This window comes from Pelobates fuscus, chromosome 10, assembly GCF_036172605.1.
Source record: "Pelobates fuscus isolate aPelFus1 chromosome 10, aPelFus1.pri, whole genome shotgun sequence".
In the NCBI taxonomy this organism is placed as follows: Eukaryota; Metazoa; Chordata; class Amphibia; order Anura; family Pelobatidae; genus Pelobates; species Pelobates fuscus.
Genome location: NC_086326.1, coordinates 33,292,638 through 33,320,562, shown reverse-complemented (window position 1 = coordinate 33,320,562; position 27,925 = coordinate 33,292,638). Strand labels below are relative to the sequence as shown.

Here is a 27,925-nt window from a genome sequence, read left to right as displayed (position 1 = left end):
ACACTAGTGAAGGAAACTGACTGCTATTTCATTACAGTCAAAAAAGTTTAGGTTTTTTTAAATGCAAGCTATTGGGACACCAGTGAGTGAGTGGTGGCACTGGGCAAGTGGGCACAGTATACGCTGTGAGCCTGACACACACGCTGGCAGACAACTAACTGCTATTCAATCTATTACAGTCACAATTGTATTTTTTTTTTTAAATGTACACTACTGTTACACCAGATATGAGTTGCACTGGTGTGACACTGTGCCCTGGCAGGCCCTGAAACACACACTAGTGAAGGAAACTGACTGCTATTATATTACAGTCCAAAAAGTTTTTTTTTGTTAAATGCAAGCTATTGTGACACCAGTGAGTGAGTGGTGGCACTGGGCAGGCCCTGAAACACACACTAGTGAAGGAAACTGACTGCTATTATATTACAGTCCAAAAAGTTTTTTTTTGTTAAATGCAAGCTATTGTGACACCAGTGAGTGAGTGGTGGCACTGGGCAGGCCCTGAAACGCACACTAGTGAAGGAAACTGACAAGTGATGTTCGCTGGCGAACAGTTCGGGACATCACTAATGAAGAGTATGCTACTTTCTAGATTGTGCCTTTTCATAAATGTCCCTTGAGTAAGCAGCCAGGTATGCGTTCCAGTTGTGGGTACATTTTCTCTTCAAAGTGCCCAGATAAATGTCAAATTCAGGTAAATGCCAAATTCTGTGTTAGTGTGTCTCACTGGCAATCCTTGGTAGCACTCAACCTCCCATAGTCAGTTATGTGAAGTGCTATTAAGACATGACTTGTTTAAGAGGCACACGGTCCCACGATGTTAGAAGGCACACATTCATTTCCTCTTTGATCATGAGTGCCAGTGAGGCCCTTCCCTTCATTGGACATTGGTACCATGTCTTTAACAGGTGCACTGTTTCCTTTGATATTGATTTCTGGTTGTATTCCTCCTATAATTGCCTATATGTAGACATGAGTATTCCACGGGGGTGGGGTGGCTAAAAGTTAAGAAACATTCCGAAGTGTTACATGGGTGTTGCTATCTCCTCAGGCTGGGAGGAACTTTATCTACTATGCTACTACTTAATTAGTGTCTCACTATCTCATTTATAGAAAAAAATGGAAATGATACAACTGCTGTTTAGGTATATAATATCACTATTATATCACAATTCAAATTTAGTGCTCAGTTATCTAAATAGCCTACTCATCACCAAAAGGCACACAGCTAACCTGTCATAAATAAAAAGCATTCCTCTATACCATAGAATACACAAAACAAATTATCTCTTGTACTAAAATTGTTACACAATATTATAACATTCATGACATACCATATTTAACCCCTTAAGGACATATGATGGAAATATTCAGTCATGATTCCATTTTATTCCTGAAGTTGTGTCTTTAAGGGGTTCAACATTTGAACTGTGCTTAAAGGACCACCCCAAGCAATCCAACCTCTAGAGCGCATTGCAAGGTTTATGGTGCTAGGTGTGCCATGCCCCTCCCATTGCAAGAAGTCAAAGCATTTTCAAATAGTTTGACTTTTTTGCTGGAATCCACTACCATCAAACAAGAGCCAGACACTATGTTAACTCTCACAAGCTAAGCCTGGCAATAGAGATGGTTTGACTGCTTACAATTGGGGAGACTCTTGGTACCATAATCACTAGAGAAAGTCAGTGGTTAATAGTGCTTAAAGTGCTCCTTTAAGTTGTAAAACATAGCATACCAGTTCTTCAAACCAGGAAACATTTGAACCTTAAAGGGTCTCTCTAATCACTCTAAACCCTTCATCTTTCGGCAGACTTTCTTTATAAAATATTTCTTCATGGAAGATAAAAGTTATTTATATTTTTTGGGTGTTTAAGGATGACTCCCCAGGCTGTCAAGCAGCCAGCTGGAACATACAATTTCTGGTTGGAAATATCAATTTTGTGCATTTTCTTTTGTGTCTAGCATGTCTAGCATCCTAACTCCAGACAGTGGACAGTCTTCCCAATTTCTCCCAGTGGCTGTCACACAGTCAGCAGTAGCTACATCCAGCATGCACAGTGAGATTCTGTCTGAGGCTGGTGAGATCTAAAATATACATCTAGTGCAATTTTATGGTAAGGCATGCCAGTGGCTTGCTGAACCTCATAAAAAAAATTCAGGCCACAATTGCTTTATATAGCAAGTCAGCATTTTAATGGATGCATACAAGATGCATACATTAAAAATGGCACTTTAACTAATACAGCCCTTAAGTACACTTCCTATAAGGAGAAATGTTTACACTTCCTTCATTGCACAGGTGGTTTAATTTAGAATTTCTTATCTCCTGCTCTGTTCATTGCTTGCTAGACCTTTCAGGAGCCTCCTGTGTGTCATTAAAGTTCAATTTACAGAGCAGGAGATTTTAAAGTAACATCTGATTGGAAATTAAACCATTTTTTTAAACAGGCGGTGTCAGTCACAGTCAGGGGAGGTGTGGCTAGGGCAGCATGGGCAGAAACAAAAGAGATTTAACTCCTAAGTGGCAGTGAATTGAGCAGTGAGACTTCAGAAACATGTCTATAGTGTCAATTTAAATAAAGTTAAAGAATGAAACAGAGGAAAAGACCCATCGGACAGAGGGATAGAATGCCCAACACACCCCGAATGACTGCTCTATTGTCACAGATGACTGCAACACACGCGTGCACTGCGCACCCAGAACCCTAAATTTTGTCACGAATGGTGTTCCTGGTAGAAAGTTCCTTCACAATGGGTTTAGCAGGTAGTCTCTCTGACACTATTCATACTGGGGTGGGTGGAGCAGAGACATGTGAAATATGTATTCTTTCCTCTACACTTATATACTTACCAGATCAGATGATGTAACATGTGTACTGCCTTACCCCCTTTTCTTTCTGTACCCCCCACTTAATATTGTCTTGAAACAATAAAAACATTGAAAAAATAATAATAAAATTAGCATCAACCTGTAAAAAAAAGAAGAAAGAAAGAAACAGAGAAAAGGGACAGAAAAAGGGAATGATTTGAAGATTTAGAAAGTCAAAGGGTACATATCATGACAAATGTGATTTAATCTTAAATAATAGAGTATCACATTTTGTCTCTATATTGTGCAAGCAGAATTACTAACACATTTCTAGATTTTAATACAATCAAAGGTTAAAATATAGCCCTTTCTTCCTCCTCTCAGTCAGTTCAGTCTGTGCCGATTGGCACAGAGATAAGAAGGCTGTGTTCTACATGTCTGTTATCAGACAGGAAATCCCTGCTCTGCGCATTTCCGATGCTTGAATTCAGCCTAAGGGAAAGCAATGCCTCCATGGAGAAGTAGGGGGAAAGGCACGCTCCACAAGCAAGCACAGAGAGAGGAGATAAGCAGCCAGAAAGATTTATTACAGCAGCGTTGGACAGCGTCTGTGCTCCCCAAACGGGGGTATAATGAGAAATGTGTCTAACAACAAATGTAACACCCACTAAAACATGATTGATGATCTCAGCAGGAGATAGGTGTAATGAAAATAAATTAAAATATGAGATGTTAACAGTGTTAAAGGAAGAAACACTTAATTGTATAATACAGATCAAGACAGATTGTTAGAAAACTGCAAACTTATATCTGTCATAACAGGTTCACTGTAATAGGAATTGTATGAAAATACTACGTTATAGAATGACGGTAGATACAAGGAATAGCCTTGTAGTTGATATAACAAAGGCTAACAGTTATATAGAAAGTGATATAAAAATGCAATCTACCTGAAATAGCCTTTTAGTAAATGTTGTAATGGCTAACACATTAAAGGAAATGTGAAACAGCTAGAATGAGCAAGGATCAAACCACTAAAGAACAAATCAGTAAAATCACTTTCTCTGATGGTTTCTAAACAATCTATATAGAACATGTCTTTATCTGCTAGCTCAATCTATGTTTCTAATCTACTAGCTTACTTTTTCTATCGATATTTTGCACTACCAGCCTGCTCACTAAACAATATCATTGTGACAGAAGAAAAAAAGTACAAACCAATTTTGGAGCTTCTGTTTTTTTCTAACTTTGCAATGTATCCTATTTTTTTTTTATATAGTCAATAATCATTAGACTTGTGCACTGTGGAAAAATTCAGTTTGGCCCAATCACTTTGTCCAAAAATAAAACTTTGTTTTTTGGGTGCGATAGTCGTCCATGGGGTAGTTCTGCTTGTCTGAATATTGTCAATAAAAAATATTCTGGAACACAATTCGGAAAGAAAAAAACAGTGTAGAAATGGGCCAATCAGCGTATTGCAAAAATATCTATATATAATAGTATTAATATGTACATATTTGCAGTATACTGATGGAGGCAGTATACGTGAAAAAGAGGTGAAGCAAATTAAACATTTATAATTTTCCATCTCTATTTTTTGGTGCCATGATTGGAATTACAAATCAAATGAACATGCTCATCTATTGCACAAGTTGTCTGCTCGGTTACATGTCCGTGTAGCGCTTCAGAACTATGGTGTTCAGACCTCCCAGCAATCAGCATAAATATGGACAAACTGCAATCTAGCTGATAATGAATGCACAAGTCTAGCTATCACCCCACCACAGCTCTCTGTTTAGCAAATAGACATCTAAGTAATCTAATATTGCATATTGGCTGGATTGTAAAGAGGATGTAGGAGATTGGAAAGAAACCAGACCTGCAAATTTTAGTTTGGTAACTAATAATAATTTAAAAAAAAATGCAAATGATAAATCATTAGAAATTAATTTGTTGAATGGAAACTTATGGAGAATAGACAGGTAAATTGCTAAATTTTAGGTCAAAAAAGCCAAAATAAAAAAATTCTATAAATATGTTTCCAACTTGCCTATATGAGCTTAACCCCTTCAGGACCGGCCTGTTTTTGCGATGTTTGTACGTTAAGGACCAGAGCAGTTTTAACACTTTTGTGGTGTTTGTGTTTAGCTGTAATTTTCCGCTCTCTCATTTACGGTTCCCATACAAGTTATATACTGTTTTTTTCACGACAAGAAGGGCTTTCTTTACATACCAGTATATATGTTATGTCATATATTGTATTTAAAAAAAATAATAAAATATGGTGAAAAATAAAAAAAAAAACATGTTTTTGGACTTTTACTTGAAAAATCTTTTACTTATCTACAAAAGCTAATGAAAAAAACTGCTAAATAGATTCAAAATTTTGTCCCGAGTTTAAAAACACCCAGTGTTTACATGCTTTATTGCTTTTTTTTGCAAGTTATAGGCCTATAAATACAAGTAGGAAATTGCTGTTTCAATATATATATATTTTAAATGTATCAATAGTGACATTGTTACACCGTTATCTGTCATAAATCCCCGAAACACACCTAACATGTACATATTTTTTAAAGTAGACAACCCAGGGGATTCAAAATGGGGTATGTCCAGTTTTTTTTAGTAGCCACCTAGTCACAAACACTGGCCAAAGTTAGCATTTATATTTGTTTGTGTGTTAAAAATGCAAAAAACGCTAACTTTGGCCGGTGTTTGTGACTAAGTGGCTACTAAAAAAAGCTGAACATACCCCATTTGCAATACCTTGGGTTGTCTTCTTTCGCAAATGGTATGCCATCATGGGGCTAATTCTCATTCCTTGGCTACCATACGCTCTCAAAGGCAACCTAACCAATCTGACAAATTTCAATAAAAAAAAAAAAAGTAAAATCAAGCCTTATATTTGACCCTGTAACTTTCACAAACACTATAAAACCTCTACATGTGGGGTACTGTTATACTCAGGAGACTTCGCTGAACACAAATATTAGTGTATCAGAACAGTAAAATATATCACAGCAATAATATCCTCAGTGAAAGAGCTGTTTGTGTGTGAAAAATGCAAAAAACTTCACTTTCACTGACAATATCATCGCTGTGATATGTTTTACTGTTTTGAAACACTAATATTTGTGTTCAGCGAAGTCTCCCGAGTAAAACAGTACCCCCATGTACAGGATTTAGGGTGTCATAGAAAGTTACAGGGTTAAACACAGTGCTAGCAAATTAAATTATCTGGACTTTTGGCCTGGGTTGGCAGGCAGGTCCCTCAAATTGCAATCATTAAAATTACTTAATTAGGTAAAAATATTACATAAATATGCACGTAGAATTTTAATATATATACATATTTATATATTTGACGTCTACGTGTATATTTATGAAATTATTTATGTAATTATGTATGTAATTATGTATGTGGACATATGTATATTTTTATTTATTTATTTATACATAGATATATATATCATTACATTCTAAGTATATTTTGATATAAATATATATATATCAATATCAAAATACTGTTAGAATAAAACTGAATATATATATATAATTTTTTTTTAATTATTAAAAATTATTTTTATTTTTTGTTATTTATTTTTATTAACATATTATTTGTATTTTATAATAATATATATATACCATATATATAGTTATTATATATATTGTATATATTCGTGTGTAATTTAAATATAAGTGTATTTTTATAATTATATACGTATATATAAATATAAAAATACACTTAGTGTGACATTATATATATGATATATATACATATATTATATATAGGTATATATAGATATAATACATGTATATATAGCATATATATACACATATTATTTTTTTTTTTTTACACAGATTTTTTTTTTACACTTTATTTTGGATTTTTCACTTGCAGGGAGACTGCCTGTCAGCACAGACAGTCCCCCTGCAGGCAGACACATGGACACCTATTGCGGTCATGTGATCGAGTGATCACATGGCCGTGGGGTCCTGATCTGCCGAAGGGGGACTGCCTGGGCAGACAGGCAACCCCCCTGGACCGGGTGGAGCACTGATCGCCGCCGTGGGACCGACGGCGATCAGGTAAGTAGCCCAAAACCGTTATGACGGTTCAGGACCGTCAGCGGTCCAAACGCACGTTTTACCGCTGACGGTCCTGAACCGTCAGCGGTCGTTAAGGGGTTAAAGTCCACAGTTCCCTTCTACTCTTACATAGTAAATAAACCTCAAGTATACATAAGGTTGAAAATGTATTATTTACATATGTTGTTTTCTGGATTAATTAAGGATGAAACAGGCTGGTGATCTCGATTTTATCGTGAATGTCATAGATGTTTGAAGATTATATAAATGGTTAATAAAAGTAATAGAAATGTGAATTTATTGTATCAAGGAATAAACATACAATTTTTTTAAGGTATGTAAGAATTTTCAGCTTTGTAAAAGGAGAAAAAACATTATCTTAATGTAAAATTTGGTTTGTTAACTGTTTAACAAGAGCGCAAGAAGGTCACATAGGAGGTCTTAGAGGTATTTGAAGAAATTGCATGCCTTAGAAAAATAGATTTGATTCATGAGGCAGCTCATAGAAAGGTAACAAAGGTAAGGACCAGAAGTAGCCATAAAGCAATATATGAATTATATATCTACCATATTATCATATTCATTAACTATCTACATCATTGGTACTCGGTCTTGCTCTGTGGTGCTTCAGCAATGGTGGAATTAAGGTTTACAAAATTCTCTAAAGCATAGTTCAGCAAAGAGCTGGAAACCCAGGGTTGCACATCTCTCATGTGAAGATTTAGGGAAGCCATTATTTAGAAAGCATATACTGTGGCTGAAACGTGGTGTCGGTACAGCTATCATGCATACGGTCGATGGATAATCCTAGCTCCTTTGCTCTTTCTAGCCCCTCTGGTGGACCTGACTCCGAGTCACAGTGGCTCTGCAATGCTGATGCTCTTATCGGTGGTCTTTGTGGGACTGGCAGTCTTTGTCATCTATAAGTTTAAAAGGTAATCACAGTCCTGTTCCTACTTGGAGGTGTAACCAACACGTGAGCACTCACTTTTAACAGCAATTATGGTTTCTGTTGATGTTTTTAGGAAAATTCCTGGAATTAATGTTTATGCACAGATGCAGAATGAGAAAGACCGAGCGATGGTCAGTCCAGGCACTCAAAGTGAAACAATGTCACCCATACTCACTCACATTCAGCCGGTGGGTCCTGAGCAGCTGTTAGAGGGCAAGGTGGAAACACAGCCTATAGGTAAATAAATTCCAAGCAGCTAGTCCTGAATGGCTGTACAGGAACCCACCTGAGTAGCCATATTTGTCGGAGTGACTGTGTACTGAGCGCTCTGTATAACCTTTCCTCCCTGCTCTCTTTTTGTGTGAGCGTTCTCTAATATATTTTACTTTTTTCATCCTATCCCTGTCTTAACTAACCCTGAGATATTTAGGTCAGCTTTCATCTCACTTCCTACCTTGCTGGAAGGCATGAAACAAGCAGATAAGCTCTCAACACAGACTGGTTTTGTAACTTAACTTGTCAGTTCTCTGCCTTAGTGAATAACATGATGAGATTAAAGATAATATAGCAAGTCAGGAAGTAGCAAGTTTACGCCAACAGGATCTATCGTGAATTTCACTTTTATTTTCATGCATTAGAACATACAGGCATATACATTTTTACTAAGAACATTCCTCGGGTACCAGAATGGAGAGAACACATATATGCCTGGTTGGATTTACATTTACACGTGTGTGTAGGAACAATTTAAAAGGCAGCTTTAAATTTCTGCTAAAATAAATACACTATATTAGAAAAATAAATTTATATAAATATACACATATATATATATATATTTATTTTTTTAGAATGGGTGATCTTATTAGCAATGACATTATCGCATTCACATATTATATTTGTTCAGTCATTGAAGCCATCTGCAAAGTGTGTAACTGGTTCCAATCGTTCCAATAAATGACCACAGGCCTCTCTCTTATATAGGACCCTAAGAGGGAGCCAGGTATTATTGAGGAGTCAATGTACCTTCTCCTGCCTCACTTACTTTAGGTCAGGAGCAGGTAATGTTGTTAAGAAATGCACATTAATATTAGGTAGACACAATTAACTGGATTGACTTGACAGAGAACCGTCTTACTCTGATTACTGAATAGTAATTCCTCCATTGAATTTATTTGGAAAATTTCTATTCAGTAAGCAGAATAAACCTAATATTTGAGATATGCTTGTGATAGCTGCCTTCCATATGTACTGCCAAATCCATCTCTATAGATACATATAATAAATATGTATCATGTATGTATCATGATAAATATGTATCATGTATAGATGCCTTATCATGCTTGTGGGGTATGCTCATGCTGTGTGCACAACTGCATCAGTCTTTTCAAATCAGTTTTCAAATGACTCTCTAGTTTGTCTTAAGACATTTTTTTAGTAAAATCATGGTTGGTCATCAAGAGGTGTGTTTCTCTTGCAGTCTAATGTGTGCTTTTGTAATATAGGGATCAGTTTATTTCTTACTACTCGGGGTATAAGATTAGGAACCTCTGGGAAGATTAGGCACTCATAAACCATTATGTGTGTGTATATGTGTGTGCTTAAAATGTGTAGCCCTATGCTACTAGCCAGGCCTTACAAGTTGCTACCGGCCATAGAATATCTTAGGGCAGGGATAGGCAACCTTCGGCACTCCAGATGTTATGGATTACAGTCCCTATAATGCTCTTACAGCCATAATGCTGGCAAAGCATCATGGGAGGTGTAGTCCAAAACATCTGAAGTGCGAAGGTTGCCTATGCCTGTCTTAGGGCGTACGTTTCACTTGCCAGTGCCTAGTGGAAATTGTAAACCTTTATATAAAGAGACACAACAAATAAAATATATAGAATTAAGTACAGCACTCACCTTTGCTCAATATAAGTTCTTGAGTGTAGAATTTAAAAAGCTATAAGAGGTAAAATTATTGGGACATGCATTAACACATGACTTTAAACACCCTTTGATGCCATTATGTTCCTATAATATAAGATCATGTGTTAAATGTATGCTTATTTTGTAAGCTTCACTGAGGTTCACAAATTGTTTTCTCAAAAAATGTGCTTATCATCTAGGATTTATATTTCCAGTGAAAACATAATTATCTTCAGAATATGACTTTACTGTAAAAAAATTCTCGAACAATTACCATCAGGAACACATTATAAAGAAACAAATAAAAATAAATAACATGCAAAACTAACGTAGCTGATGGAAAAAAAATGCATGTATTTATTTTGATTAATCTACTATATAATTAATACAATACAATGTTACCATGGATTTATTTTTATTTGGATGTAGAACTCCTAATGCCCTATATTCTGTAGCAGGATAAATCCATGTACGCTTATCGCAAGATATATGAGGTCATTGTCTACACCACCAATGCAAACTTTAAGAGGCTGAACTTGATTTATATGAATCTTTTTCAGCCTCTTTGACTATCTAACTGTTAAAGCTGCCGCACCCAAATGTCATTAAGCACTTTCTGAATCACTATATTAGTCACAATAGTTTGCAGATAATATAGAAATATTTTAAAATTATAAGAATCACAGGATGTTGACGTCATCATTTCTTTCACTATCTCTGTATGTCAATCTGTCTGTCTGGATGTCTTCATGCTCATCTGTCTGTCCGTCCATCAGCCAGTCTGTCTTTTTCTGTCCTTCAGTTTGTCTATGTGTAGAATGGAAAGGCAAAAACGTATACTGATAAAACATGGTATTATACAAGTAGTTATATATTAGTAGTTTGTATGCATCACAAAGTAATGATTGAAGACAACATTGCAACATTTCCATTAGCGACAATAATTCTAGAGAACATAAACAAATGACCATAAATACATTGTATCTATAAAAAAAATCTAAAAACACCTAAGCTAGGCAAAAATATTGGGAGCTTAGTTACAGTATATGATGATACATTGCATAAGCCTGGCACAACACCAGTGTGCCCCGTTTTTGGCAGGTCCTATCCTAGCAACCTTATGTCTGCTATTATGAGAATAACCTACTTACTTGGGAAATACTTCCTCCTGGAGCTCTCAAAGTTAACTACGGTCCACATCAGTTCACAGAATGTAATCATTTTTATTTTGTTTTAATTACCCAACCTAGGCAAAAATAATGAGGGTTTAGTTTTACAATATGATCATACATTTCATAAACCTGCCACATTTTCAGGGTACATACACATTTAAAACCACATATTGCATAGATATATTTTCAGAAATACATAAAGCTTTGTGATGTTTTTATAATCTAATTTAGCATAAAATACTTTCTAGGCATCTCAGATAAAGTGTAAGCATCGGTCAGAGGGGATTTCATATGGCTAATATCTCCAGAAGAGATAGATATCCCATGGACCACTTCTACCTTTCTTCATGTCCATGTCCAATGTGCAATGACATTGATGCAGAATTACATTGGTGTTGCTAGCTTACTCATTATTTTTTTATTGAGCAGAACTGGTAGCCAGGTCTCTGACTGGTCAAGTCATCAGTATACCAAGTGTTATTTAAAATGTTATACTGAAAATAATGCCATTTGATTGCTCTTCAAGGCCTCCATTGCCAGTCTTTTTCTGTGAAAGTGGAAATGAGCAGCCTTGTCAAGAATTCTGTAACCCAAGATAGACTGTGATTTTAGAAACTATCCAAAGGCCCATTTGGATTCAAGACCCTCAAAATCCCAAAAATAAATATGCCTTTTGCTCTCCAATCTACCACCCTCGTCCAATCCTCATTAACATTCTCTACAAAACTGCAGGTCAAACTGTTACAACTATGATAATACACATACCCATTACTGTCAACAGAGCTCCTGACATTCACATTTAATTCACTCGAGCATACCTCAACACCTAAGCATAAGCAGTTACACTTCTATAGATACTAAGTGGTCTCCAAGCAGTCCCCATTCCAGTCTTGAGGTGAGTCAGCCTCCTCAGGAAAAACACAGCACAATCCTGTGACCATGGAAACTAAGAGAGTTCTTCTTAGACCTACATGGTGCAAATCCCCTAACATGTATATTAATCAAAGGTTTTCTCTTTTACACTTGATATTACCATTGACTACATCGCCTGACATTTTAGGTTTTTGACAAATAGGCATCATTAATTAACCAGCATATCATTAGTCATTAGAAGTGATTAGTGCTTATAAAACAAAGCACATAAATTGATGAGTTTTGTTTTAAAGGTAGGATTTATTTTTAGAACCATTTGTTAAGTATATTAGTCAGAAAAGACATGAGTGTTTTTGATCGATGGGCTTACTTTGGGAATTTTTTTTATTACTCTGTGTGCATTATGATTTCCATAGATTAATTATACAAAACAAATCATAATAAAATGCATTTAATATTTATATTTTCAATATACCAAAACATTTGAGAGATAGTTTTAAAAGTTCTCTCTGATATTTTTGTTTTTAACATAATTTATTCTTTATCGATAGCTGAGTATATATAGTTTTTGTTTTGCTTTAATAGTTTTGTATTCTGTCCCATTTTAAAGTTTCTGTTGTGTAGATATGGATAAATACTCCTAGTTGTAATATCAGAATCACATTGGTTACCTTTCTTGTGTAACTTGATTAATAGTTGTGATTAGAACGAGGAAGGTGAATATATAACAGTTTTAAAACTCGGCATTGTAATTCAGTACACAAGCTCTTTGTTTATGTAGTACATCATAATTTCCACCACGATTGGAAATGTAGTTGAGAAATATATTTGGATCCTAGGCAAATCATTACTGCCTTGCACAATACACAACCAATATCAGAAATGATTGTGGTACAATGACATAATATTAGACTGTTTGTTTCTCATTATTAGATTTTGTAGAAAATATTACATATACGTTTATCACTCTCCAAAACATTAACTTTATCTTGTATTTGTCTGTCATCTGAATTTGTCAAACATAATTAATTTTAGGTTGTAAACTTTAAAATCTGTGTTGATTAATTGTAAAACTGATACATACAATGATTTGTTTGTGTTGAGCTCTTTAGCATTTTGTTTCCATTAATTATAATTATACTTCCTTGGCAGTACACAATTGTCTGTAATGGTTACACTTTCAGGAATCTACCTTAGAATGCTCAAACAGCTCGTTCCATAATCATCCAAATCCTAGCTGCTTTGCAGGGAATGAATTCAGACAATTTGCTCCAAAAAACAGCCTGTAGCCATTGGCATGGGGTTCCTACTGTGATAATCTCATGTTTTCTGAAACACACAGAACATAAAATCTCAACAAAAGAATTCAGATTGCATGGTGCACACACTAAAATTCTGCTGAGTGTCCCTGGATAATTAATAGCCAAGATAAATAACCTGGATGATGAATAAACACACACAGCGTTATAATTAACATACACATTGCAACAAACAGCCCATGACACACATTTGGACTAAGAAACAAAAAAAAGATTTATTGTCCATGCAATAGGTCTCTAGTGGTCAAAGCCATTTGAGAAATTACTATAAATAACCTCGATAGTAGATTCTGCAATTGTAACCAGACACCTAACGCATGTATAAAGACAGAAAAAAAGACTGCGTAGATGTCATTTAAAAACATTTGATGTTTTGATAATTATCACAATTTCACAAATTATGTGTCTCCATTTAAATACGCATTTCACTCCACTTTACCCGAGTAATTCAAATATTCACATTGACCAATAGACTTGTGCATAAATCCTTTTCACATGTGCTGAATTAAAAAGAAAATTCTGATAATCTACACCAAACTAATCTATCTGTCCAGGAATTTATGTGACAGGTCACCTAATGTGGGCATAGATTAACAGGAATCTGATCTGTTCAATGCAGGTGAATAGGATTTGTACACAAGTCTATTGACCACTGAATTCCATTCGATTGATTGGTAAACTTCTCGTTTTCTAACTGGTCAAAACACAAAATATCTACAGATCACTCATGGTCAGGATATATTCTTTTCCTAGGATATAATAATTATCGTATTCATACAACCCAGTCCAGATATTTGGAGATACGTTCAAGTGACCATTCTGTGGAAGAATGTCATAGAGGCTTTGGAATAAGCTCCACTGGGAAGTGGTGGCAAGATGGGCAGCAAACAGTCAGCGTATTTTAATTCATGCTGGATTGGACAATCACTGGATATATGGCCAAAAGACAGTTTTCCTAGGGTCATCTGCAGGTGTCTTTGGGTATGGGCTTATTTCCATATACAATTACAATATATTCATCAAGTTGGTTTAGAAAGGAAAACTTTAAAAAGTTATCAATCTGGACAGATCACCAACTTGATATCCACATACATCTGTACATATGGAGGGCAGCACAAACATGACCTTTAGACTAAATTCTTGATCATCATAGAATTAGATAATAATATGTAATATACAAATGAAGATAATGTGACTGAATGCAATTCAACTTTAGACAAATGTGTTAAGTCCACTGTATGCTTTATTCTTACAATAACCTTCTTAATGCAGATCATACATATGATGCTGAAAGGAGCATTGATATGTTAATGCCCAGTGCCACATAATCCAAGCCATTGCCCATAATCCATAATCCAAATTAATAAAAAACTTTGGGCAAACGTTTGGTAAAATAAGTGCGCAAATACAACACAGTGAGAAACATAAATGATTAATTATAGATTATACAATGCTCTGTGCATTTGTACAAAACTCAAACAATTGCTTTCTTACCTATGTGGTCACAGTCCAAAGAGGTAGCCATTGATGGTATAATATCACTTTCCTACTAGAGAGTGATCACAAGCCATTAATTACTTCTTCTGTAGCTTGTGACCACAAAGCAATTAAATAATTTTTCAGCTAAACCTTATTTGAATGTTTACCCATAAAATGTTGACAGGAAGCACAGACATGCTAAAGGTTTTAAGTAGAAGCATCCTAAATTATCTATAAATTGAAGTAAAACAGGAATTTAGCATTTTTGTACCTTAATTTCCTCTGCCTTTGCATGTTGTACTTCTTTCCTGCTTGTTGACCTTTGTCTGTTTTATATAGGTATGTATGTGCTTATATGTAACATTCTCCAAGTGGCTAACCAATGACTCTCGGTCAGAGTATCCAACAGGTAGCCCTCATTCTGTCATAGAACTAATATTCCCATGATGCTTTGCCTACAGGCCACCAAAGAAACATGGGAATCGCAGGTCTACAACAGATTTAAGGCTACTTCCTGGCTACCCCTGCACCAGCTGGGTCAAAAGTCAGCCTCTCCTTCTATTGATATATCCACATTGCACATTTTCACTCATCTGTTTAAAAGTACCTATTGCACATTTAATGCACTGTTTTTATTCCTCCCAGGAAGTATTTCCACAGTTGCTGAAAACCAGAGCACAAACGAGAATCCAACCTATGTAAATGTTTGAACCGAAGACGTCCTGCTGTTTGAACTCTTCTAAAAATTATGGTTTATAGCTTTAAACCTGTTCAAGAGGACGCACCGGAATATGTACAGGTTCTATATTTTAAGGGACAAGTCTACCTTCTTTTCAATTCACTTGTGTTTGTAAACAATGAATTTCCTGAAACAATAATTTGCATGTTATGATCCCCAACTCCAGCCGAGGGGTGCCGGAGCAATATTCTCTGGCCCCCATGTGGTAAATTAGTTAATTATTCTTGGCAATACTGCAGGTTGAGCTTCTCTGGTAGTTTAACCCCTTTAGTGCCAAAGCAGAGAGAGCTCAGACCAAATGACGCTTTAGGGGTTAAAACAAATAACAAGTTCATTGGGCGGTTTAACACATTCCCTGCTGTATAGACGTGCAACAAGAAAAGGATTAAACAGAACATACTGTTTAAATTAACCTTTTGCCGGGGCAAGGGGGGAGGGCAGGAAAAAATGCTTGTACATAATCCTTTGTAAGAAAATGTATAAATCATTAAAAAGATTCATTGTATCTGGTCAAAATGGACATCAATTACTACATCGCAGACAATAGACCTTGCGGACAATGTCAATGCATTTTCTTCCACGCATTCAATATGTTCCTCACAGTACTACAAGCGAGGGTTACACACTTTTTCTGACACTTAAAGGATCACTAATCTATGGTAATTTGTGGCAGGACGTAAAATGTTACAGTCACAAGCTTAGCACCATGTGATCGATACCATGTCAGCTGCGACATGAACCATACCGAAAATCAGGAACATTGAACATAGGCCTGTGCCAAAATATTTGAAAATTTGAAAATGTGATTATTTTTCCAGCGTAGGCCTCAATTTAATATTGCTAGATAAGCTTTTCAAATGATTAAATATTTTTGATACATTTTTAAAATTACTTTAAAAAAATAATAAAATATAACAATATATTACATATTAAAAATATATCAATAAATAATAAATATAATAATATTACAACATTTTTATATTTTTAATAATATTCAATTATTTTAAAACGTTATCCAAAATTATTCAATCATTTAAAAAAACTTATCTTAACACATTTAATAAGCATTCCAAATGATTCAATACGAAAGTCACCTTTATATGTTTATTTACTAAAATGAGAAGGGATTTTAAAGAGAATTTAAAATTTAAAGCCAATGTAGTCAACCTGAAAGCATAGCTGATTGTGTCTGTTTCAACTATTTTGAGATTACATTTATAATTCGCTTTGAATTAAGTTTTAATTCACATTAGTAAATAACACTATTAACGTTTATGGGAATGCTTGAAGATAAATCAGTTGGAATTTTCTTTTAACATTATTGAATCATTTGGAAAGCTTACTAAACTGAAGTCTTTACTTAGCCAGCATTATATAATGGAATGATAATTTTGGTTATATTTAGTTATTTTATTCAGGCTAAAAAAAGAGTAGGTTAGATCTTGGAGTTTGGTATAATTAGTATACAGCACCATAATACTAAGACACACTACACAACTTTTCACACTATAAAACCATTCTCTGACCCTGCACCAGATGCTAAAATACTGAAAATGAATGTCGTCATTTATCCAACCATTGCTTCATTATTCTCTATGCTATAACCATCTGCACTATGCTCTTTAATCAAAGTTGATTCTGTCAATGTCCTTGACTATTGTAATTTAAACAAAACATCTTGTATAATGGTTGAATACAAGCAATCACTCCTCAAACCAGCAGAAACACTTTGTACATCTGAACGTTCATTCTAATGCTTGCTTTTAGTATTATTTTTGACTTGTCGGAAAAAAAAATGTGGTTTGGGGCAAATTTACAAGGTTTCGAGACATCACAATCATCAGGATAAACTCATTTAAATGTAATTTTCTATATTAATCTATGGAGTTGGGTTGTTTACTGTATTTCAAACGTGCCTACAAATTGCACAATTTGGATATAATATTTCAATATTTACAAATAAAAAGTTGAATGCACAAAATGACAAGTAAGAACTGAAATGTAAACCCCTAAGTAATCAATTTCCATTCCAGTTTAGGTTATCCTGAAATACTGAACAGAATCTGAATCAACTCAAAATGTGTCAAATCATTTTCAGACTGGGGAGTCCAGCTCATTGTTCTTTGTTTTAACTGAATCACAAATAAATCAGTAATGTTGTCCATTGGCTTAAATAAATAGCCTTTAAAGTTTCCCCAAAATCCCACTGGCTTACATAAAACCTGTAAAAAGGTCTCTTTAACCCACCACATAAACTTTAATAGTCTTCAGAAAAACAGGATTGGTAACCCCCACTCTTTTTAAATAATGTTGATATAATAATATAATATTAAAAAAGTTACAAGAGGTAAAGGAAAAACAAGGGATCCCAGGTGGAGAACATAGATACGACAAGGGTGATTTCAATAATTTAGAGGTTCCCATAGCTCCTGAACAGAATGGAATTAGTGCAATTGCCTCCTATTAGCACCCTCAATACACATCGGGATGTGGATAAGCCAAGGGTTCACAAGACACCAACTCCTAAGAATGTAAATGCATTAAAGAAAGTGGCTTACATATGTGCCTTCCTTCTCCTTCCCTATGAAACCCCCACACAAAGTAGACCACCAAGTAGGTGCCCAGATGTTCCCTAACATTAATAGTGCCAACCAACTTCTTTTCATTAGTGTGTCATGGAGTTCCCTCAATTCAGAGCTATGTGGTCAGTAGAAAATTAATAATAATTTAAACCCCTAAAAAATATTGTAGGACTATGAATAGGATGTCTTCCCAAAGTTTCCCCTGTTGGAGACTATTATAAAAAAACTTTTCATTCCATACTCAGTGTAGTTAAATGGTGCCCACGTATCTTAATTTCTTAGTATAAGCATGGAATAAAATATAAACCTTTAGAAATGTACAAAAATATATAAAATAAACAACATTGACTCAATTAAAAAGACCCCCTTCTGTATTAACAAAATGGTCTGTGTGCGACTGGACTAGGGTTTGGGGCTAAGCACCCCATTTTATTTCAGTTACTAATAGTAAAGGGATACATTATATAAAACACTGTAGATTATTGCAAAGTAAGAAGTTACAACACTTACAAATATTGGCTTGCTACATGCCTTGCAACAAAGATCCAGTGAATTAGAAAAACACCTGAAATGTCAAAATCTTAGATAACATAGAGCATTTTTTTAATGTACTCTTTAATTTTGGTTTGAAATGTTTGCATTTTTAAGAACAATCAATAAGGGAGCTGTTATATATAATATATAATTCCTCGATTTACATGTTGTTCAGTCTATAACAATGTTGGTTGTGTTGCCCCAATAGACTGAATGTATTTAATATTTAATTTGAACATTTTTTTTGAATTATTTTTCCAGTAATCAAAGTTAATTCAGATACATTAGAAGGAGATTCAGTTAAGATTCTTTCAGAGTTGGGATACTAGAACATATCGTCTTTTCGAGCTGTTGAATTGGACATGGCTGATATGTGGTATATAGTAAACAAATGCTGTAAGAGAGAAATTGATTAACTAATCAAGGCAGCTACTTTGATTACTCCTAAATCGATTCTTTTATTTTCCTTCTGCAGCATATGAATTCTATATACGTCCCACTGCACTGGATTAATGTAAAATGTTAATGAATTTCACCTAAATTTCAGAGTTTGAATTGGTTCAAATAATTTTGGCCAAATTTGCTGCAACCTTTTCAGCCTCAGAAATCCTTGATTTGATCAAAAATGAGGCTCGTTGTAATAAATCCAGAGTTTTGTATTGTTTGTAAATACTTTGAATTATACACTCAAAAAAGAATACACTTGGTATTAAAAGGATAATATGCCAAATGCAATGTTTCTGTGTAATCTTTCTAACAAAATATCTACCAAGATTAAATGTCACTGGTTTGGAGGACTTGATTAGATTAGATGGTTTCGACTTAATACCAAACTATTCGACTGACAAATATTTAAATTACAGGCAAATTTCGGAAATTTAAAATGTGTGTCATCATAACACTTTTCATTTTTATTTTCTACTTTTACAGTTTACACAGAAGGAGCTAAATTAGTCATATTTATGTTTCCTGCAGGGGATTGTAAAGGACATCTGTCATGTCAAAATATTTTTTTAAATATAATAATACTTTAATCAAGTTTTAAGAGGAAATATATATATATTTTAAATGAAACATATAAATACCGTATTTTTCGCTCCATAAGACGCACCTCACCATAAGACGCACCTAGTTTTTAGAGGAAGAAACCCAGAAAAAAAATATTCTGAACAAACTGTCCCATAGTGTTTCTTACTATGGGACAGTTTGTACAGAATATTTTTTTTCTCCCCTGTCCCATAGTGTCCCCCCCTTCCATAGTCTTCTCCTCTCTCCCATAGACTTCATCTCCCCCCCTCCCCATAGACTTCATCTCCCCCCCTCCCCACAGACTTCATCTCCCCCCCTCCCCACAGACTTCATCTCCCCCCCTCCCCACAGACTTCATCTCCCCCCCTCCCCACAGACTTCCACCCCCCCCCTCCCCACAGACTTCCACCACCCCTCCCCACAGACTTCCACCCCCCCCTCCCCACAGACTTCCACCCCCCCCTCCCCACAGACTTCCACCCCCCCCTCCCCACAGACTTCCACCCCCCCCTCCCCACAGACTTCCACCCCCCCTCCCCATAGACTTCATCCCCCTCCCTCCCCATAGACTTCATCCCCCTCCCATACTGTCCCCCTCCCCTTGTCCTATAATTACTTACCTGTCTTGCAGCGTTGGCCGGCAACACAGGGCGCACCGCGGTAGTGGAACTTGAATTTCATGTTCCGGTTTCCGGCGGGACTGAAAGGAAGTGCGCACTCAGCTTGTGCGCACTTCCTTTCAGTCCCGCCGGAAACCGGAACATGAAATTCAAGTTCCACTACCGCGGTGCGCCCTGTGCTGCCGGCCAACGCTGCAAGACAGGTAAGTAAAGCTTCATATTCGCTCCATAAGACGCACAGACATTTCCCCTCACTTTTGAGGGGAAAAAAAGTGCGTCTTATGGAGCGAAAAATACGGTATATAAAAATATATATAAATACCTTTAGTATATGACATGACCCATCAGCCATATTCATGCACCTTGGGTCAGACAGTGTTTCAAATTTGAAGTCTCCATAGTATTCCCTGCTTCTGTGTGGAGAGTAAAGCAGAGAAGACCATAGAAACTTACCGTCGGTTTTCAAACACTGTCTGCCCCAAAGTTCATGTACAAGGCTGAACCCTACACACCGTAGTCTAACTTTGGATTAGGTCTAAATAAATGCTTGTTGGAAAAAAATGTAGTTTGTTTTTTTGTTTTTGTTTTTAATTAAAAGGATGAGAGTAGAATTTAAAGAGATACTCTAGGCACCATATCCAACATACTATAGTGGTTATGGTGTCAGGAGTCCCCAGGTGCCATCTGCTGGTAAGCTGTCAAACCGTTATCTATTGTTTGACTCTTACCATCTTTGGTTCTTCCTGTCTGAGTTAGTCTACATTATCATATAAACTCATGTCAGGTTTAACTGGTATTATTTGGCGTGTCATTTGACTGCTTTTGGACTCCTGGAACCACACTGCAGTAAAATGTAGTACATATAGTGTCTAGAGTGTCCCTTTAATTACCTTTGTGGGCTGTTTTCACAGAAGTGAGTTAATGTGAATTGACTATGTAATGTAAAAATGAAAGGGGAACTATTACTTCTCTTGAAACTACGCTTTCGAATAAATCACCTACACTTGTGTTAAACGTATTCATGAGGTGCTCATTTTCTTTTACATTTATATACAAAAAGAGAAGTCCTGCGCTAAAGCAGCAAGGACTACAACACACATCAACCCCAATATATAGTAAAAACCAAAGAAAAGAAAATGTTACTTGCGCTTTTTCCTTAATCCCTATGTATATTTAGACAAATGGAGGTCATTTAGTTGCTCCAATGGCCATTGGAGGGATGCCCGCCTGCCAACGTCAAGGCAGACCCCCCCTAAGCGGGTCCTAACACTGACCCTTCAGCCTGCTTCCTTGAGCTTCTGGCAAAGATATCTCTAATGAGACAGAAAGGGGTATTTTTTATATACACCCCTTTACTTATTAACCCTTAATAGGGAACACATGGGATGGGTAGCAGCATTGTAACCAGGCTGTGTGATACAAAGTAAATACAAATACAAAAAGAGAAGTCCTGCGCTAAAGCAGCAAGGACTACAACACACATCAGCCCCAATATATAGTAAAAACCAAAGAAAAGAAAATGTTACTTGCGCTTTTTCCTTAATCCCTATGTATATTTAGACAAATGGAGGTCATTTAGTTGCTCCAATGGCCATTGGAGGGATGCCCGCCTGCCAACGTCAAGGCAGACCCCCCCTAAGCGGGTCCTAACACTGACCCTTCAGCCTGCTTCCTTGAGCTTCTGGCAAAGATATCTCTAATGAGACAGAAAGGGGTATTTTTTATATACACCCCTTTACTTATTAACCCTTAATAGGGAACACATGGGATGGGTAGCAGCATTGTAACCAGGCTGTGTGATACAAAGTAAATACAAATACAAAAAGAGAAGTCCTGCGCTAAAGCAGCAAGGACTACAACACACATCAGCCCCAATATATAGTAAAAACCAAAGAAAAGAAAATGTTACTTGCGCTTTTTCCTTAATCCCTATGTATATTTAGACAAATGGAGGTCATTTAGTTGCTCCAATGGCCATTGGAGGGATGCCCGCCTGCCAACGTCAAGGCAGACCCCCCCTAAGCGGGTCCTAACACTGACCCTTCAGCCTGCTTCCTTGAGCTTCTGGCAAAGATATCTCTAATGAGACAGAAAGGGGTATTTTTTATATACACCCCTTTACTTATTAACCCTTAATAGGGAACACATGGGATGGGTAGCAGCATTGTAACCAGGCTGTGTGATACAAAGTAAATACAAATACAAAAAGAGAAGTCCTGCGCTAAAGCAGCAAGGACTACAACACACATCAGCCCCAATATATAGTAAAAACCAAAGAAAAGAAAATGTTACTTGCGCTTTTTCCTTAATCCCTATGTATATTTAGACAAATGGAGGTCATTTAGTTGCTCCAATGGCCATTGGAGGGATGCCCGCCTGCCAACGTCAAGGCAGACCCCCCCTAAGCGGGTCCTAACACTGACCCTTCAGCCTGCTTCCTTGAGCTTCTGGCAAAGATATCTCTAATGAGACAGAAAGGGGTATTTTTTATATACACCCCTTTACTTATTAACCCTTAATAGGGAACACATGGGATGGGTAGCAGCATTGTAACCAGGCTGTGTGATACAAAGTAAATACAAATACAAAAAGAGAAGTCCTGCGCTAAAGCAGCAAGGACTACAACACACATCAGCCCCAATATATAGTAAAAACCAAAGAAAAGAAAATGTTACTTGCGCTTTTTCCTTAATCCCTATGTATATTTAGACAAATGGAGGTCATTTAGTTGCTCCAATGGCCATTTATATGAAAGATTTAGCAAATTACCTCACCTTCCAGTTCAGATAAGGTGAAGCCAGGGCAAATTATGCTGATGGAGAAAATAAATACAAGCAGTGTTTATTTTTTTCCTCTTCCTTTTATGTTTTCTCTATGCTGAGTGCCAGGTGCCAAAAACAGAGCGTATAAGAACGATTGACAGGGAGCTAAGATGTGTGCACCCAGTTGCAAGATAAAGTTGTGGATTTTTACATTTTATTTTTCACTTGTTCCAAACACATATGCATTACATTTAGAAAAAAGTTACATTTCTATTAAAGAAATTCTGGGAAGGGACAGTTCCCCTTTAAGGAAAGATAACATTAGTTATTTGGTTACGTAGAATTAAAGAGATTAAGAGAAATCAGTTTTTTTTTTGGGGGGGGGGGGGGGTTGTAATCGGGTTTTTTATTTTTTATTCTTTATTTATCCCACAGTCAGACAAAGATGAACACAATAGTAAACATCAATTGTGTGCAGACATTTGATAGTTGAGAGTGTTTAAAATACAACAGTAGAGGTTCAGGTAGAGTCTTACAGAATATGAGAATACATTGGAAAGGAGGACATAGTATGAAAGAAAGCTCCACAGGTTTGGGTAGTGTGGTGTATAAAATGATTGGAGCTGGGGGGTGTTGGTAATAATCAGAGCTAGAATAGCTGGGGTTATCTCGACTTAGGTCATCCCACTAATCATGGCCTTGGCAAAGAGCAGAGACAATAGAGCATCTAGAAAGTTGCAAACTGGGAAAACAATATACAAACATAGGGCAATATCAAAAAAAGAAAGGGAAATATGACAAAACAGAGAGTCACGTAATTGCTGCACTCATTGTGCTATGGGTTGCCGGGACAAAATGAATGACTTTAGCAGGGTCCCAGACGGTGGTGGTGGTAGGCTGGGTGCCGATGCCGAGGCCCAGTTTAGACAGGATAGCATCCATCTCTGAGGCATCTGACACCTTCTGCTCTGTGTCCTGGTGCAGGATGGTAAGGTAGCAGTTAGGATTGATATGAGAGGTCAGAGAGTCTTTCTCCTCTGCAGGGTAGTGCTGTAGAGATAAGAGAAGAAAGTAAGATCAATCTCTTCAAATTGATAGGGCGTCTTTCCCCTAGTTGCGTTCAGGAAAGTGGCTTTATCTTGCCCATTCTGCAATTTTACCAGTAGATCGCTAGAAGCTGCTGCCAAGCTCGGCTGAGGTTTGGGGAGTCGGAACATGCCATTAAGTGTTATGCCCTTTGCTTCTTTTGGGGGTAGTATAGCTGGAAACAGCCTGTATAGGAGATATGGCATTTCTGCCATAGTGATACTTTCTGATATGCCCCCAATCTTGAGGTTGTTTCCACCCTCACCTATCTTCCTGCGCTGCCAGTTGGTGGGTTAGGAGAACTTGGGCTGTGGTAAGGTTTTGAACCTGTTTCTGCAGCTCTGTTATCTGCATGCTATGGGTGTCTGTGGTGTGTTCCAAGTGAATTCCTGAGCTCTGCCAGAAAACTGGTGAGTATAGCTGTTGTGAAAGGAGCAGAGGTGACCTCTTTTAGGGGGAAGGCTTGGATGGACCTTTGTAGCCTAGATCGTCCATACTGTGTGTCCATACTGTGGAGGAGCAAGTCGCCCAAGTAATCTCAAAACCCATCGAGGACCGCAAAATATTGGGCACGCTTTCCCCAAGAGGCCTCAGCAGTAAGTCCCCAATATCGGCGGTAAACCTGGGATGATCAAGTCTTTATTATTTTTTTATTTATTCTTTCTCCCCATCTGGTAGTACATTCCTATGGACTTTGTAACAGGTTGTAACAGGTTGGGGTGTCCCTTGACCAGTCGTTATTTGTGCTTTTTTAGCTCGCGGGCTTGCGACTGCTCGTGTCTGGACCTAGCCCCGCCCCCCATAATCCGATTTTTTAAAACACATTTTTTAAATATAACACAAGGTCACAATAGAAAACACGGATAACGAAAAATAGATCAAGGTAGGCATAAAACTACACAGGTCACATAAACCAACAGAAAATACACAGTATATCTACTGGTAGATGAGAGTTCAGTATAAGTGGTAATATGAGTTCCACAGCTCAGGAGGAGATTAAAAAAGGAATTGCAAGAAAATGTAGCGGGGAAAAGATGAGAAAGAGCAAATTGTGCTTCAGTGCTATATGTGTTCCGCAACTTGAAATATCTTTAGTTAAAAGTGATTTAGCGATAGCTGTTTCCACACTTTGTGTGCACTCCAATTAATAACACAACACACCTAAAACGCCATTTGTAATAGTGAAGTGGGGTGCTGTAATATTAAAAAAAAACATCCTAAGGTGCATAAACTTATCACTAAACTTGTATCACATTATGGTCAATAATTCCAAACTCAAAACGAAAAAGAAAAAAAGAAAATACACAACTCAATATGATATGACAATATGACAATAACTCCCAAATTGAAATAGGTATATTGCACACTTAAATAAACATGAGCTACTAAGCTATCCTCACTATGATCGCATCTTGGCCACAAAAGCCAGCCACCCCCTCAATGAAAGGTATGTTTCACCTGTTTAAATATCCACTTCACAATGCCTCTCAAAACAACATTACAGCATAAAGCTGTTGTAATACTACCTTAAAACAATAACAAATGGATACACTCACCTGGGATGGATGGAGTGTTTAGGCTCATCCCACGTGAGTGTATCTATTCATAATTCCTTCAAGGTTTTATTACAATAGCATGACACTATGGTATTTCCTTAGTTTTTTTTATGAGGAGTTGAGGAGACTAGCACGGTGAGGTAAGAAAGGTAAGTCACTATAGCGTCCGGAATATATATTTGTATTCCTAACACTTTAGTGTTCTTTAGTACAAGTATAGTACTACTTTAGACTAGAATTGCCCCATCTATGCCTTAAGAAATATGATCCACATTCTCGCAATACTCTGCTCATCTTGTGATTTCAGTAAGGCATTCATTTAAAGGAAAGTCATAATTCTCATTTACTATGTACACTTACTTCCTGTATTCACACTGTGTTTTATCAAAGGCATGCCAGTGTTCCATCATGATGCAGTCTCCATCCATTGCTCTTCTTTGATACTTGGCACAGCATTAATATCTCAATTACAATGTACAACTTAACATGTTTAACAGGGTGAAGCTGCCTCTCAATAACTTCTGGGGACTACCATTCCCCTTAATTTATTTAAACCAATTGTATTATCACTTTTTATTATTTTGAATTTGGATTAGAAAATTTCAGAATTTTTGTGTCAGGCAGATGCACAACAAACAACTGAACATAAAACAGGTCATATCTAGGTTAAAAATAATGATCAACTATATGTCCCATATATAGAACTAAGAACAAACCCTCCTGATTTATTTCTTATTCTTCTTGTTTTTTTAAAATTTTGTTGTATTACTTTGCTTTTTAATTTTTTGATTGTTTAATTGTTTTGATACTGAACGCACTTATTGTTAATTTGCTTAATTTGTATTTTTCTTTAAAACTTAACATAGCAGCATTCCAGGATAAATTTTAGAAGGATCATTTTAACATGTAGATTTATCAAACTGAGTATTTTTTCACGTTCCAATTTATAACCTATATTTGAAATTTATCCTCCAATAAAGATTATGGGGAATTGACAAAAAAAAATTGAAGATTGTAGGCCTGACTAGCTAAGCTGTAATATTTACTGAGTATTTACTAAAAAGTTGCACTGTCACTTATCAGTACTCCCTAAAGATGAAAACTTTTTTAAGTACTCATGCTGACTTGAAAAGTCATCAAAGACATCAAAGCTTGTGTCCAGGTGTTGGCTGTGGGATTCAAGCATCGATTTATGGAGGCTCTTTTGGTCTCACAGGATTCTCCATCGAGATCAGTGTTGTACTTTCATGCACACAAAAGAGTACAGCACTAATGTGCTCCTGCCAGGTAAGGCACCATGAGATGAAGAGGGTCTACAAAAACAAAAAGACATCAGTAGCCACGAGGAACAGCTTAATGCAAATAAAACATGCTTTCCCCTGCACCCCATGGCTACTGGACCCTAACTGGATCTGTCACTTTTGAAGGTCTTAGCAAAATATGCAAAAAACAAAACAAAATGACAGACCCACTTTAAAATTGTTTAATCCTCTTGTCAATTCTCCACAATTTTTGGTTTTGTGAATAAACCCTCAATTTATTTTTAGGCATTATCTGGATTGCAATTGGAGAGAATTTAGTTATGTTTTTTTTTTAATTAAGTGATACTAAGACAATTTTGAACTCAGGTTTCTTAATCCTACAAATTACTGTATTGCAATACATTAAAAAGTATATATTTATACTTTTGTAAATTTTGTCAACCAGGATAGGTCTTTAGAAATGTATTTTGCATTAAGTATGAAAGAGATATGTACTAATGGTTAATAAACTTGGCATGTGCGATGCATAATAGCTAAAACAAAATGTAAGCATATTTGTTACATCATAACCCCTTAAGGACACAGTTTCAGAAATAAAAGGGAATCATGACGGAATATTTACATCATGTGTCCTTATGTTTTGACTGAAGTTTGCCACATTTATATAAACAAAGGTAAAAATTTTTTATTAATTTTTAAACCCCAATCACATCTCAGTGGCCATGCTTTAATAGACATATGACATTTTATTTGAATTCTCAGTTTGATAAATCTACCTGGAAACTCAAAAATTGAAATAAGTTATAATCTGAGTCTAAAGGAAAATAAAAGAGAATCAAACAGTTGAAATGGTTAAGCAAAGAAAAGTATACAGTTTTTTTCTTATAGGAATGCAAAATATATGTTTTGTTTAATGTGCAATTCTGTGCTGGTTTCTCTTTAATTTGCAAATTTGTAGAAAAATAAATTCTTAAATAAAATGCATTAGTGTATGGGTTGATTTATTTCTAGTACAATTTATATATACAATATAAACAATTTATTATAAAGAACCTTGTGGTATTATTTATTTGTCTCAAACTTAAATGTATATGACGCAGGTGACAAAATCTCACCGTTAGCATGCAGCTATCACATGAGTTCAAATGAAT

The 27,925-nt window shown here is 36.1% G+C and overlaps 1 protein-coding gene across 1 annotated transcript in view; it reads left to right on the top strand.

Annotated features, from left to right (window-relative positions):
* Positions 1-16,101, top strand: part of SORCS1 (sortilin related VPS10 domain containing receptor 1) — a 615,871-nt gene extending 599,770 nt beyond the window's left edge. The window contains exons 25-27 of the mRNA XM_063433805.1: positions 7,728-7,833; positions 7,924-8,087; positions 15,250-16,101. Coding sequence (XP_063289875.1) covers positions 7,728-7,833; positions 7,924-8,087; positions 15,250-15,314 — 335 coding nt within the window. The 3' untranslated portion in view covers positions 15,315-16,101. The remainder of the gene's footprint in view (positions 1-7,727; positions 7,834-7,923; positions 8,088-15,249) is intronic.
* Positions 16,102-27,925: the final 11,824 nt, after the last annotated feature.